General features: G+C 58.3%; 2 protein-coding genes across 9 annotated transcripts in view; one reads left to right on the top strand and one right to left on the bottom strand.

The window, feature by feature from the left end:
• The first annotated feature begins 6 nt into the window (after positions 1–6).
• On the top strand, positions 7–13,607 carry SELENOO (selenoprotein O). The gene is made up of 9 exons (XM_029955714.1): positions 7–171; positions 5,226–5,429; positions 6,783–6,963; positions 7,991–8,121; positions 8,441–8,721; positions 11,716–11,866; positions 12,637–12,822; positions 12,906–13,062; positions 13,159–13,607. The coding sequence occupies exons 1-9, from the start codon at positions 89–91 to the stop codon at positions 13,321–13,323; spliced, it is 1,539 nt and encodes a 512-aa protein (XP_029811574.1). The 5' UTR covers positions 7–88; the 3' UTR covers positions 13,324–13,607.
• Positions 12,237–14,470, bottom strand: part of TUBGCP6 (tubulin gamma complex associated protein 6) — a 20,543-nt gene continuing 18,309 nt past the window's right edge. For 3 of the 8 annotated variants that reach the window (XM_029955709.1, XM_029955705.1, XM_029955711.1), the window contains 4 exons: positions 14,206–14,419; positions 13,884–14,134; positions 13,679–13,783; positions 12,237–12,875 (listed from right to left, as the gene is read on the bottom strand). In XM_029955709.1, the coding sequence (XP_029811569.1) occupies positions 13,692–13,783; positions 13,884–14,134; positions 14,206–14,419 (557 nt within the window). In that variant the 3' untranslated portion in view covers positions 12,237–12,875; positions 13,679–13,691. Of the gene's footprint in view, positions 12,876–13,678; positions 13,784–13,883; positions 14,135–14,205; positions 14,420–14,470 lie in introns of those variants that run through there. The other 5 variants (XM_029955706.1, XM_029955708.1, XM_029955710.1 and 2 more) reach the window with 5 other exon arrangements.

Raw genomic sequence — 14,470 nt, 5'->3', positions numbered from 1 at the left:
GCTGCTGCCGGGCGCGGAGCCCGCCGCGCACTGCTACTGCGGCCACCAGTTTGGCCAGTTCGCGGGACAGCTGGGCGACGGCGCCGCCATGTACCTGGGCGAGGTGTGCACGGCGGCAGGCGAGCGCTGGGAGCTGCAGCTCAAGGGCGCCGGCCCCACGCCCTTCTCCAGGTGGGCCGGGGCGCGCGGCCGGGGCCCGGAGCGGGCTGACCCCCGAAGGCGGCCCGCACGCCCTTCTCCTGGTGGGATTGGGGGCGGGCGATGTGCGCAGCCCCAGTGTTCCTCCCTCGTTGGGGGTGAGATGTAGCTGGAAGTTTGACCTAGAGGCATGGAACACGGGAGGGGCCCAGCATCCTGGAGACGGAGCAGCTTGTGCAAAGGCGCCCAGATCCAAAGGAGAGGACAGGAGGAGGGGCAGCGCCCGCTGGGCCTCCTCCCCTGCTGCTGCCCCGTGCCCCGGCCACTCTGACGGCAGAGTGAGCAGACCCTACCGGGCGTCTGGTCGCAGAGCACTGGCAGCTGTTCTTGTCTTGTCCTCATAAACCGCACAGGGACTTCGGAATCCGTTCTGTGTGTGACACTCGCGTTCCCCCGCGCCCAGCCCGGCCGCCGTTTGTCCGCACCCTCACGCCGCGCCGCCTTCCTCCGGAGGCTGCTTGGGCCTTCTGCTTCCCGGCGCAGGTGCGCAGCGCGTGGCCAGGGCCCCGGACGGGACCAGACCTCCTCAGGCCCGCTCCCCCGGGGGACGTTCTCCCAGGCACAGGCTTCCAGGCACTTGTGGGCCAGAGCCTGGGTCCAGATCCCAACAGCCCGACCCCGCAGGTGCTCTTGCAGCTGCCTCTTGCGGACGGACCCTGTGAGCGTCTGTTCTGCTCTTTTGCGGCAGCTTGTGCATTTAGTCCATGTTGGTTAAATGGCTAAAAACATACCTAAGCTGTCATTTTAGGTTCAGAGAAATCCTAAGGCCATGTCTCCCTCTGCCCACTTCCCTTTGCTCCCCCCCGCCTGCAGCAGCTCCCTCTCTGACCCACAGAACCCCTGGCTTCCTCATCCCCCAGTCTCCGGGCCTTTCTGTTGGTGAAGTCTGAGTTCAGCCTCGCGCCACCGCAAACACTCCTGCTCGGAGTTGTCTGCACCAGTGGCTGATGGACGTTTCTGCCCATTGGGATGATGTGAATGCCCCTCACCTTGGGGCTGCTCACCCCTGAGCACCTTTAAACTTTATGTCTTCCTCTTTGGCCATTTGTTTTTGCCAGTTATAAAGACAAACCTTTTTGTGAGTAATACACTGTTGGGAGTTGCTTTTTATATTTGAAGACTTGAGTTTTAAGTCTCATGTTTTTAGACCTGAAGTCTGCTAGCATATTTTTTAAAATATTTGTTTATTTTTAGAGTGAGAGAGCGAGCGAGCGAGGGGCGGGCCAGAGAGAGGGAGAGAGAATCCCAAGCAGGCTCCACGCTCAGTGCAGAGCCTGACATGGGGCTCGATTCCACAAACTGTGAGATCATGACCTGAGCCAAAATCAAGTTGGACACTTAATTGAGTCACCCGGACGCTCCTAGAATATTTTTCCTTTAAATTTTGTTTTTATAATATTTATTTTTGAGAGAGACAGAGCATGAGCGGGGAACAGTCAGCGAGATAGGGAAACACAGAATCTGAAGCAGGCTCCAGGCTCCGAGCTGTCAGCACAGAGCCCGACATGGGGCTCGAACCCATGAACTGTGAGATCATGACCTGAGCTGAAGTCGGCTGCTTACCTGGCTGAGCCCCCCAATATTTTTTCTTTAAAAGAAAGGGGTCATTTAACCTTTCCTCAGGTTGGCACCCACATACCCCACCCCGCCCCTCTGTGTGTCCTGTGGTCCCCAGCCTCAGCAAGACTTGAGGCTAACGTCCAGAGTGGTTATGAGTGGCTTAAAGCCAGCTCGTGCTGGATACCCAGGTGTGGGTTTTGGGGGGGTAGACAGGTGACTTTCACCTCACCTCGCACCTGCCATGGGGGTTGGGATTTTAGGACATGCATCTCCTGGGGGGTACAGAAGAGCTTGTTGTTTTCAGTCGGGTCCATTTCAGCAGCTGGGCTGGGAACAGACATGAGTATACGGGGAAAAAGACTGTTGTCATATGTCCTTTTGGCTCTCTGGGTGCAGGACTGCTCTCTGGGGCCCTTTACCCTTGCCGTGTGATGGTTCAGTTTTGGTTTTTGCTTTGGGAACCCTGCCTTGAGCGAGAACACAGGCTGCTTATTTTTAGGGCCATTTCTATCAGATTCAGGATTAAATTGGGCTGTGCTGGCTTCCTGCTGAACATGAAATCTGACCGGGTGAGAAGTGATTCCCAGGGCCCAGGAAGGGTGGAGTGACGTTTGAGGACAGGCCTCCTCACACAGCTCCTCACGCAGACCAGAAGGAGGTGAGGGGAGTGCAGCTGTGAACAGAGGCTCACACTGGCCAGAGGTCGAGACAGGAAGCTCTGGGGTGACTGCCAGTCTGGTTTCCAGAGGTGTCACTCATACTGAGATGAGCCGTGCAGGCGGAGGCAGGAGGCCTACCTGTGTCTTGTAGAGCCCTGAGCACCACGATCATAACAAAATGTGCAGAAAAAGCATTTGATGGAAGTCAGCATCCGTTTGTGATAAAATGCAATAAACTAGGAAAGGAGGAACTCCTCAAATTGACGAAGAATCTACAGAAAACCTATAGCTACCATCTGCTTTGAGGAGAGCATGGAGAATTCCCCCACTGAGATCAGAAACAAGGGAAAGTTGTTTCCTCCTCCACTGCCTTTCAGCCTCATACCGGAAGCCCTCGCCAATGTGATAAGACAAGAAAAGGAAATTAATAAAAGTGTACAGATGGAGAGGGAACACAGGAAACTGTCCTGTTTGTGGAAGAACATCTAAAGAAAATCTCAAAGATATGACCAAACAAGTAAACTAATAAGCAGCTACAGCAAGGTTGCAGGATCTGGAATTATACAGAAGTCAGTCCCTTCACTGTCGAAGCAACGAGCAATTGGAATTTGAAATTAAAAACAGTACTATTTACATTAGCACCCCTCAAAATGAAATACTTAGGTATTAATCTAATAAAATATTTACCAGATCTTTATGAGGAAAATTATAAAATTGACAAAAGATAGAGGAACTAAAGAAATGGAAAGACGTTACGCGTTCATGGACAGGAAGACTCAGTGTTGTCAAGAAGTCACTTGTTCCCAATCTGACTTTAGTACAATCCCAATCAGCACTCAGGTTATTTTGTAGACACTGGGAACAGGGTTCTAAAGTTGGTAGGGAGAGGCAAAAGACCTAGAATTACAGACGTAATATGAAGAACAGCAAAATGAGGCCCGGCACTCCCTGATGCCGAGCCCTGCTAGAAAACTAAAGTCATTAAAAAAACAACATGTTGGGGCGCCTGGAGGGCTCAGTCGGTTAAGTGGCTGACTCTTGATTTTAGCTCAGGTCAGATCTCACGGTTCGTGAGCTCAAGCCCTGCATCTGGCTCTGTGCTGACAGTGCAGAGCCTGTTGGGGTTCTGTCTCCCTCTCTGTCTCTCTGCACTCCTCCCCTCCTTCTCTCTCTCAAAATAAATAAACTTAAAAAAGAAAACACCGTGTTGGTGAAGGAAGAGCTCAGTGGATCAATGGACGGACCCGCCCCCGCCACCCCACCCCCGGTATAGCCCACTGATCCTCGACAAAGTGGCGAAGACTGTCATTCAGATGACACTGGGACGCCTGGACACCAGGTGTCTAGACACGAACCTGCCACCCTTCACAAAAAGAAACTCAGAAGGATCATAAACCTAAATGTAAAATACAAAAGCGTAAAACTCCTAAAAGATAAAATAGAAAGCCCCGAGGACTTTGGGTTTGGACATGATTTTTAAGATCTAACACCAAATGCAAGACATGAAAGATTCCAAAAAAGGTAAAACTTTTTTGCTCTGCAAGAGACCAAATTGAGAGTGAAAAGAAAAGCCACAGACTGGGAAAAATATTTGCAAGAGACATATCTGATCAAAGAGTGTTCCCCAAATATACAAAAAAACGCCTTAAATTCAACTATAAGAAAACAAAAACAACCTGATTTTCAAATGGGCCAGAGACCTGGACAGACCTAAACCAAAAAAGAGATACAGATGGAAAGTAAGCACCTGAACAGACGCTTCACATTGTGTGTCACTGGGGGAACGCAAAGCCCCACGGTGACGAGATCCCGGTCCCGCTGCACGCCTGCCGGGGACCCTGATGGCGCCAGGCACTGGGAGGGCGCAAGGCGGTGCTGTTCCCACGTGGCCCAGCACTCGCACCCCCCCCCGCCCCCCCCCCCGGACCTTGAATGATGATGACACATGCGGGTAGACTTGCTAGCGGTAACAAATGTCCTACCTGGTGGGAACATTGATGGTAGAGGAGGCCATGGAGGCAGCAGGGGGCCTATGGGAAACCCCTGCACCTTCCTGCCATTTCTGCCATGAGCCTTGAGCTGCTCTGAGAAAACCTTAATCATAATAGAGAATTGGGGGGGGCGCCTGGGGGGCTCAGTCGGTTAAGCCTCCGACTTCGGCTCAGGTCAGATCTCACGTTCGTGGGTTCGAGCCCTGCGTCAGGCTCTGTGCTGACAGCTAGCTCAGAGCCTGGAACCTGCTTCCGGTTCTGTCTCCTTCTCTCTCTGCCCCTCCCCTGCTCATTCTCTGTCTTTCTCTGTATCAAAAATAAACAAAATATTTTAAAAAATTTTTTTAGTAAAAAATCAAAAAGAGGGGGGGGGATTAGGGTGAAAAAGCCGTCCAGGGCCATCCCCAGGACTCTGAGACCCCCCCCTTCCATACCAACGCTGGTGTGCACTACTGGAGGCACGCTCTTGTACAAATTCTTTATAAAAACCGGGTTGCAGATGCACAAGGTGAGTTGGTAACGCTTGGCTGCGTCCCATTGGGGAGGCCCGATGTGGCCCTCGCTGTCCTTGGCATTAGTCTGGCCGCCAGCTACAGGCCAGGCCCTTGGTGCCGCCGCTGCCCTATCTGGGGTGACATTCGGGCCTCCTCAGTGTCCAGTAGCATCTGAAGTAGAGTTCTTGTGCAGTCACGTTAGAGCTGCCAGTGAATGCCTGTAAGAAGCGCTGGGAATGCCCTCCGTCCGCCCCATTGGCTGCCTGCCACTCGGTGTTGAATGGACGCCCGCTGACAGCACCATGACCTGTGTTTGATTTCAGACAGGCCGACGGCCGCAAGGTCCTGCGGTCGAGCATCCGCGAGTTCCTGTGCAGTGAAGCCATGTTCCACCTGGGCATCCCGACCACGCGGGCCGGGGCCTGCGTCACGTCCCAGTGCACAGTCGTCCGCGACGTGTTCTATGATGGTAATCCCAAATATGAAAAGTGCACGGTTGTGTTGCGTATAGCTTCCACTTTTCTAAGGTAATGCCGGGTCCCCGCGCGCGGTCTGAACGCTTGCTGTATCAGGCTGTAGGTCTGCTTCAACAGCGGGGAGTCTGGTAGACCACACGCCCCACGGTGGCACGCTGTTGGGGACCCATTAGGGCGGGCCCTAGAACAGCACAAGCGCACCGTCCAGGAGGTAGCTGCTTTGCACCCGCGGGAGGGAGTCGCAAGTACACCAGGCACTGGGCATTTTCTGGGCAGGAGCCCTGTCCCGCGTGTGGGTCGCGGTGCCCGGCCTGCCCACGCTCCCTGACCAGGCCTGTCCTCACCAGGCCACCACCTGGGTATCTGGAGCGTGGCGGGCGTGGGCAGGCCCCTGAGGCAGCAGTGAAGGGGTCCGGGGGCCTCAGGTCACCAGAAAAAGGGCTGCCCAAACATGGGGCTCTGGGCAGGGGCAGGCGCAGAGCTGTTGACTTGGGAGTTCGTGAAAAAAACTGCATCAAAGTCACCAAGAAAATGGCTTCATTTGTGTCACTCTGAACACGGGGCTGCTCTACATAGTCGGCCGTGGCGGTTCTCACACTCGGTTCATTCACTGGAGTCCGTCCTGGTCCCTGTTCCTGGTGCAAGCCCGTTACCCTTGGTGTCCCCACGCTGTCTGGTATCACTCCGTTCTGATCCCCTGAAACCACACCTGTCAGGACACGGCTGTGGCCTGGTCGTCCCCCCCAACCCCCAGGGCCGGGCAGACCCTGTGTGTATCAGGGGTACCGGGGCCATTTCCCTGGCGCCTGCTGGCCACCCACGCCTAAAGCGGAGAGCCCCCGGCTTTTTCTTTCGTCCCCGGGGAGACAGAGGAGCCAGGACGGCCACCAGCCTAAGCCTGGGAGGCCCAGGCTTCTCCCTGCAGAGGTGCCAGGCTGAGCCTGGCAGGGGCTCCGGCAGCATCCCTGGCCTCCACCCACCAGCTGCCGGGGCTGATGCCACACCTAGAAACCAAAAATGTCTCCAAACGGTGCCTCACACCCTCTAGGTGACACCATCACCCCCGTGGAGAGCCATTGCTGACCCTGCTCGTCACCCCACCGCAGGATGCCTGTTACTGATGCGCTCCTTGACGCAGGGGGAGGGGCACAGAGCCCTCCTCATGCCCAGAGTCAGCCCTGCGTTCCTGGGCCTCCTGCACACACGCCCAGGGCCATGTGGGACTTGACCAGAGTTGGGCTGGGTCTGTCTCTGTCACTGGAAGACTAGCTCCGTTTTTGTTGGTTTTGTTTGAATCAGGGCGTTCGTCCCCCTACGGGCCAAGATCTAGCAGCCGGACTTCTTTCTTCCCACGAGGGGGCAGAGTCGCGTTTGGCCTGTTGAAAACTTGGGTCTTCCCTCCAGGTTCGGCTCCTTTGAGATTTTTAAGTCCGCAGACGAGCACACGGGGCGTGAGGGCCCCAGCGTGGGGCGGAACGACATTCGAGTACAGATGCTGGACTACGTGGTCGGCACATTTTTCCCCGAGACCCAGGCCGCTCACGCCGCCGACAGCGTGCAGAGGAACGCGGCCTTCTTCCGGGAGGTAGGTGCGGCACACCCGGCCTGCGAGGCCCCGGCTGCTTGGCTGGGGACAGAGGTCCTCCACTGCTGTCCCTGGCCCTCGGTCAGTCGCTCCCCTGTCCCAGACCCTGCTACCACTTGCTTGGAGCAGGACCGACGTCTTGGAGACCTGTGTCGACGTCAGGGGTCCTGGGACAGACCAAGGATCATTTTGTTTCGGTGGCCTTGGCGTGTGCATGTGCCCCCGCCGAGCCCTGCGGGACAGTGTGAAGGGAAGGACCCCACTTCACCGGGTACGCAGCCACGCGTACCTTGTCTGGCCAGCCCCTCGGTTTGGGGGAGATGCTGACCGCTGAGGCTTGTGTCCTCCCCCCCCCCCCAACTGTCAGGCGTGGCTTCCGTGCCACCGTCACACCTGACGCACGATTGGCTGACCCGGCGCAGGGCCTGCAGCGTGGGTGGGGGCAGGGAGGAGAAGGCACAGCCACGGAGGAGCGTGGCTTCCGTCAGGAGGGCCAGGCAGGGGTTTATGGGCCCCGTCCTGCCCGGCCCCCACCCCTCTCCACCCGTTTTAGCCACGTCCTGGTTCTTGCCTTCTCTTTGTGGGTGAGCGCTTGGGCTGTGGGCTGCCGGGTGCGGCTCACGGCTGTGGCGGGTGACGGGGCTGCGGGCCCGGGGCCGCAGCGGGTAGGTCATCGGCCGCCTTGCCCAGCAGCCCACGGGACAAGACAGGGCCCTGGGCCCAGCAGGCCGGACTGAGGGCAGGCTTTGGCTGCTCGCGTGCCCACTTCCTTGTGACCATGCCCAGGTCGGGGGGTATCCAGGCTCCCTGATATTTTTGGTTTCTTGGGTAAAAGCCACAATTGGGGAGAAAGAGGGAGATGGCGCACGTGGCCGTCGGAGCCTCCACGTACCTGCTTGTCCTTTGTACGTGCGCTGTCACGCCCTCCCGTGGGCGGCCGTGGGGAGGACAGAGGACAGGCCCTGCAGGAGGCAGGGCGGGAAGAAGTGGTGGGGGCAGGGGGCAGCCCACGCCTGTCGTGCTGCAGGTGACGCGTCGCACGGCCCGGATGGTGGCCGAGTGGCAGTGTGTGGGCTTCTGCCACGGCGTGCTCAACACGGACAACATGAGCATCGTGGGGCTCACCATCGACTACGGGCCCTTCGGCTTCCTGGACAGGCAAGCGGCCCTGGGCGCGGCGGGGCAGAGGCCTGCGGGTGGTGCGCCTGCTCTCGCCGGTGTCTTGTCCAGCGGGCAGCCGTTGGGAATGGCCGGCCGGAAGCAGACGCCCCCAGGGAGGCTCTGAGCAGAGAAGCGCGTTAAAGGGCTCCTCCACTCCCGGAAATGGACCGAAGGGGCTGGGGTGGGGGGGACGCGGCAGACCAGGGGGGCCTGGCAGGGGCAGGGGCGGGAGAGCAGCGGCCACACGGGCACGGCCTTCGGGCACCCCCGGGGCCTCCGCATCGTCCCTTGATGGCTCCTTCACCCCGTGTGGCAGGTATGACCCTGACCACGTGTGCAATGCCTCGGACAGCACCGGGCGCTACGCATACAGCAAGCAGCCCGAAGTGTGCAAGTGGAACCTGCAGAAGCTGGTGGAGGCGCTGGAGCCTGAGCTGCCCCGCGAGCTGGGCGAGGCCATCCTGGCTGAGGAGTTCGACGCGGAGTTCCGCCGGCATTACTTGCAGAAGATGCGCAGGAAGCTGGGCCTGGTGCGCGCCGCCCTGGAGGACGACGCAGCGCTCGTGGCCAAGCTCCTAGAGACCATGCACCTGACCGGTGAGTGTGGGCAGGCGGAGCGCAGCGCATTCTGCTGAAATGACACTGCGGAAGACGCACCGCGCTAACTGCTGAGCGAGCAGGTCGGGGCAGCGCGCACGCTCACTGTGGTGCAGCCTCCCCACGCCGTCCCCCGCCCTCTGGGTGACACTGGCGCCCTGTCCCCGTGGAACTCTCACCCCGTCTGTCCCTCGGCACCCCTGCTGCCTTCTGTCTGGGATCTGACTCCTGCCGGGACCTCCCTCGAGATGGGTCCACACAGGACCGGTCCTCGTGGGGCGGCGTCCTGTGCTGAGCACTGTGTCCACCGGGTTCCTCTGCGGGGCAACGGGTGTCAGGACTCTGTTCCCTTGTGGGCTGACCGGTACCCCATGGCGTGCAGGGACCACACTTTCTTCCCGTTACGGACTGGTGCACACTTGTTTCTACTCTTGGGCTGTTGTGGAGACACACGTACCAGTCGGCCTCTGAGTCCCTGCTCTCGGTTCTTCCGGGGCTGTGCGGGCCTGCTCGGGCCGGACTTGCGGTAGCAAGCTGACCAGAAGTGGTGCCACTGGCACCCCTTGTTCTGCCCTGCAGGGAGCGCTCTCCATCTTTCACCCTAAGTAAGAGGCTGGCTATGGCTTTTTCAGATAGGGCTTTTACGAAATCGAGTTTCCTTCTTTTCCTAGTTTGAGTATTTTAACCGTTTTGCATCAGTTGAGGAACACATGGAGGAGCGGCCCCCTTCACACTGTCTTAGTCAAGTTGAAGGACCGTAATCAACCACACAGACTGGTGGCTTACCCAGCAGACATCCATCCGTCACAGTCCCGGAGGCCGGAGGCCGGAGGGTGCAGATCAGGGCGCAGCGTGGCCAGGCTGCCAGGGGAGGGCCTCCTGTCAGGGCAGAGAACAGAGGGAGCTCTGCGCCCCGGGGTGCAGACCCCACAGGGAGGTCCAGGCGGTGTGTCCACGGGAGGTGGGTCTGTGGGTCTTTGGCCTCAGTGTCCAGGCAATGCCGCTTGCACACAGTGAGTCAGGAAAGGTTCCAGCCTAGGTTCCACGGGAGTTTAAGGACTGGCGGGAATTCTGACATTTGCCAGAACTCACCAGTGAGGCCGTCTGGTCCTAACATTTTCTTTGTTGTGAGTTTTCATTCCTGACACAGTTTCCTTGTTAAAAGATTACTCAGACTTTGTTTCTTAAGTCTGTTTTGGTAGCTTGTGTTTCTGGGAATTTGTCTATTATGTCTGCATCATCTAATTTATCGGCATGTTGTTATTTAGTCTTCCCTTAGTCTTTTATTTCTGTATGATCAGCACTCCTGTCCCCACTTTCATTTCTGATTTTAGTTATATGTGTCTCTTTTTTTGTCGGTAGCTAAAAATTTGTCAATCTTGCTGGTCTTTTTCAAAGAACCAGCTAACTCTTGGTTTCGTTGATTTTTGTTCTGTTTCACTTATCTCTGCTCTAACTTTACCTCCGTCCTATCTGGCAGCTTCGGTCGTATTTTGTTCTTCTTGTCCCTTGGGTGTAACGTGAGGTTACTGAGGTCCGATATGTCGCGCACTCAGCTGCAGGTGTACACGTGACTCACTATTTGTACATGCTGCAAACTGATCACCACCGAAAGTACAGTCAACATCCACACCACACGGCTGCAAACTTACTTTCTTGTATTTGAGACTTGTTCTTTTAACATAGGTGTTTAGCGCCATAAATCCCCCTCTGACCACTGCTTTTGTGGCATCCTGTAAACTTCAGTATGTTGTGTTTTTATTTTCCTGCCTCTGAGTATTTTCTAATTTCCTTTGTGATTCTTTTTTTTAACCCGCTGGTTAATTTTCACATTATTTGTGAATTTTCCAGTTTTCCTTCTCTGTGTGATTTCTGTCTTCATTCCACTGTGGTTGGAGGAAATACCAGTCTTTTTAAACATAGTGAGACTCATTTTATTGGCTGGACACGTGACCTGTCCTGGAGCTTGTCCCTTGCACCTGAGATTGGGGTTCTGCTGAGGTCTGTCTGATACAGTAGTGTGACAGCCTTCGCGTCCCCAGCGTCCTTGTCGGTCTGCAGTCCAGACATCCCATTATTCAAAACGGGCCACTAAAGCCTCCAGCTCTTACAGAGAACTGTTCTGCTGCTCCTCACGGTTTACAGGTGTTTACTTTGTAAGTTTTGGTGCTCGTTTGGCACAAAAATTGTAAAAATCTGACGAAGTGACTTTTAACGATATATAAGGAAAGCCCTTGTCACTTACAGGTTTCTTACTGAAAGTCTGCTTGTCTGGTTCGACCGGTTGAAAGTGTCTTAGGGACAATGTGTAGTTTTGTTTTGAGAGAGAAGGGACACGAGAGAGCAGGGGAGCAGTAGGGAGGGAGAGAATCCTGGGCAGGCTTTCTACCCACAAACCGAGATCGTGACTGGAGTCCAGGAGTCAGACATGTCACTGGGCCTCCCACACCCTGTAGTGGCCTTTTTGCCTTTTCTTTTTTAAATCCGTCCTGCCAGTCTTTTTAAGCCGGAGCAGTCCACTGCTGCGGCGGGGCGGGCAGGACGGCAGAGGGGAGGCTGGCTGCTAATCCAGCTACTTTTAAAGTCCTCACCGACGAGGACCTGCCTCCATTACTGCTTCTGTGTTCAGAGGTTACTGTCCCGGTTCCTTTTCATTTCCTTCTGTGCATATTTTTAGGACGCTTTCCTAGTGTTTTAACAACTCGGGCCGAGGACTCACCGTGTCTGTTGTATGTATGTTACGCCTTGTTTATTCTGAAGTGCTTCAGGGGCTTCTCCTTGATGCCCCGCAGCTCCTGAAGTGCCGGTTGTGAGCACAGCAAGGGGCCAGGGGGTGGCCTCAGTGCCTTTGCGGTGCTGGCTCCGGAGTGGTGGCAAAGCTGGGTAGCAGGTGTGCGGGGGCTGAGGAGGCGGCTGGAGAGGCCTCCCAGTGTGGTGGGCGCTGGCGCAGGCGGCATGTGCCAGGCCTCCACCCTGAGCAGTGGCGTGTTCCAGGTGCCGACTTCACAAACACCTTCTACTTACTGAGCTCCTTCCCAGCTGGGCCCGACTCCCTGGACGTGCCCGAGTTCCTGGACGCACTGATCGCACAGTGTGCCTCCCTGGAGGAGCTGAAGCTCGCCTTCCGACCCCAGATGGATCCCCGGTGGGTACCCAGGTCTTGCTAGCTTGGAACGTGCTTCCAGAAGGAGCGACCGTTTAGAACAGAACACACTGGGGAGGCACACCCTGGGAAGTGTGGGGGAGAGCCAGCTAGGGCACCTGGGGCAGGGAGGTGGTCGGGCCCCCGTGTCTGCAGCGCTGAGGCCCACTGGTCAGGGAAGGACAGCAGCACAGGCCAGGGGGCAGCGTCCCAGAATAGCTCCTGCCCGCCCAGGAAGACCTTGGTGGGCCAGGCCACGCTTTCCTGCACTGCCTCCCCCCAGAGGTGCCCATGGTATCCTAAGGGCACAGCCCGGACTCAGAGTTGACCTGGGAAGCACGGTTTCTGAGTTTTGATAAACAAGCCAACAGACTGCAGTTTGAGAGAATTTAGTGTGGCGAGCAGCCCCCAGGGCGCACAGGGAGGACAGGCTAGCAGGACCTGCGAGAGCACAAAGCCAGCACGACAGGGGAGGGGGTGTCGGGGCCGTCCCCGCCTGCCCGGCCCTGGGGGACCCAGCCTTGCGGTCATCGGGGCGAAGCGGCCAGCAAGGACCCTCCTCTGGGGGAGTCAGTGTGGGGCTGGGACACGGGCAGGTGCCGAGCAGCAGGGAGAAGCCAGCCTAGAGCGTCCGCCTCTCGGGCCCGGGTCACCGCCTCACAGGGCCTCACAGCAGAGCCGCTGAAGCCGCTGCCACCTCCTCCGTGCCCGGCCAGCCATGTTCCGGGTGCCCGGCGGTCTCAGGACGCGCCTCACGCCGCCCCTCTGCGCAGGCAGCTCTCCATGATGCTGATGCTGGCACAGTCGAACCCGCAGCTCTTCGCGCTCATCGGCACGCGGGCCAACGTCGCCAGGGAGCTGGAGCGAGTGGAGCAGCAGTCACGGCTGGAGCAGCTGAGCTCGGCCGAGCTGCTGAGCAGGAACAGGGGCCACTGGGCCGACTGGCTGCGGGAGTACAGGTAAGGGCGGGGCGCCGGCCGCCGACGGGAGCCCACGGGGGCGCCGGCACCTGCTGGAGAGAGGAACTCGGATGTGATTCCAGAGCCCGGCTGCAGAAGGACAGGGAGGGCTCTGGCGACAGTGACGCCTGGCAGGCCGAGCACCTGCGCGTCATGCATGCCAACAACCCCAAGTATGTCCTGCGGAACTACATCGCACAAAATGCCATCGAGGCTGCTGAGAACGGAGACTTCTCAGAGGCAAGCAGACAACTTGTCCCCCCTCTGTCTCTGCGTCCAGCAGCAGGGGATGGGCGGTGGGCAGGCCCTAAAACCCCTCTCCTTGCCCTTCTCCAGGTGCGGCGGGTGCTGAAGCTACTGGAAGCCCCTTACCACACAGAGGGGGAGGCCACCGAGGCGCTGGAGGCCGCAGGGGCTGGTGGGGCACACGGCGGGGGGCACTCCTACAGCAGCAAGCCCCCGCTCTGGGCAGCGGAGCTGTGTGTGACGTGATCCTCGTAACTGCCTTGGAGGCCCCCACGTGTGGAGCCCCCGAGGCCCTGAGCCCCACCGGGTCCCTGAGGCGGCGGGCACCCCACAGACAGCCCCACCCCCCGCCTCTCCATGACGGCCGAGACGTCCAGTCAGGACCTGACCCGTCTCTGTCTGACACAGACTCAGCAGCCCCCGCCCCCTGCACAAGCCGCTTCGCACAAGGACAGGAGCTCAGCAGTGGGAACCAGGCGGCCCAGCCCCCTACCTACTGGGCAGACACGGTCCCCAAATAAACCAGAGGCTTTCCCACCCGTCTCGGTGTGGTCATCGCGCCCCAGCCCACCCTCCCAGTTAGACCAGGGCTGGCGGGCTGGGAGGGCACCTGTGTCGCAGCCTCAGGCATCCTGGTAGTAGCTGTTGAAGTTGATGCGCAGCAGGAAGTCCTCCAAGTGGGGCTGGTAGCCACGGTTCACCAGCTTGGTCACCACTGGTGGGGGGGGTGGGAGCGGCTCAGCCAGGCCCCACCCCCACCCCGGTGGCTCCTGCCCTGCAGCCCCCAAGCCCACCTGCCCCTGGGGGACAGTCACCTTTGAAGAGGAAATGGGAGTAGTACTTGAAGGTGCTGTAGGACTGCTGCATAAGGGCGAAGTTGGGGTGCTCAGCACCCTGCAGGCCACAGGCCGGGACCCAGGGCTGGGAGATGAGCTGGCTGCGGAACTTGAGGACCAGGCTGAAGATGCTATGGATGACGTTCATGACGGGCGCAGCCTTCTCAGTCAGCAGGCCCCTGGGGACAGGCGGCAGCTGGAGGGGGTGGGGGGCCCTGGGAGACAGTCCCCTGGGGAGACAGGCAGCTGCTGGGGGCGGGGAGCCCCACCACCACAGCCCCAGACACAGCGAGCTGCTCACCTGAAGACGGCCTTGTGCAGGTACTCCGCGTGTGCACGCTGGATCTCCTCAAGGTCGCCCACCCTGGCCAGCCGGGCCCGGAACTCACACCAGGTGACATGCAGGATCTGATTAGCGATGTAGCCCTGGGTGACCTTCACGAAGTGCTGCATCTCATGCTTGAAGAGCTGCAGCTGGCGGAACTGCACCGAGCCGGCCGCACGGCTCACCAGAGCTGTGGGAGGGTGGAGGAGTCGGCCAGGGCGCGGGGCCAGGGGGCCAGGGG

Source organism: Suricata suricatta, chromosome 10, assembly GCF_006229205.1.
Source record: "Suricata suricatta isolate VVHF042 chromosome 10, meerkat_22Aug2017_6uvM2_HiC, whole genome shotgun sequence".
NCBI lineage: Eukaryota > Metazoa > Chordata > Mammalia > Carnivora > Herpestidae > Suricata > Suricata suricatta.
This window is presented reverse-complemented; position numbering and strand designations above follow the sequence as displayed.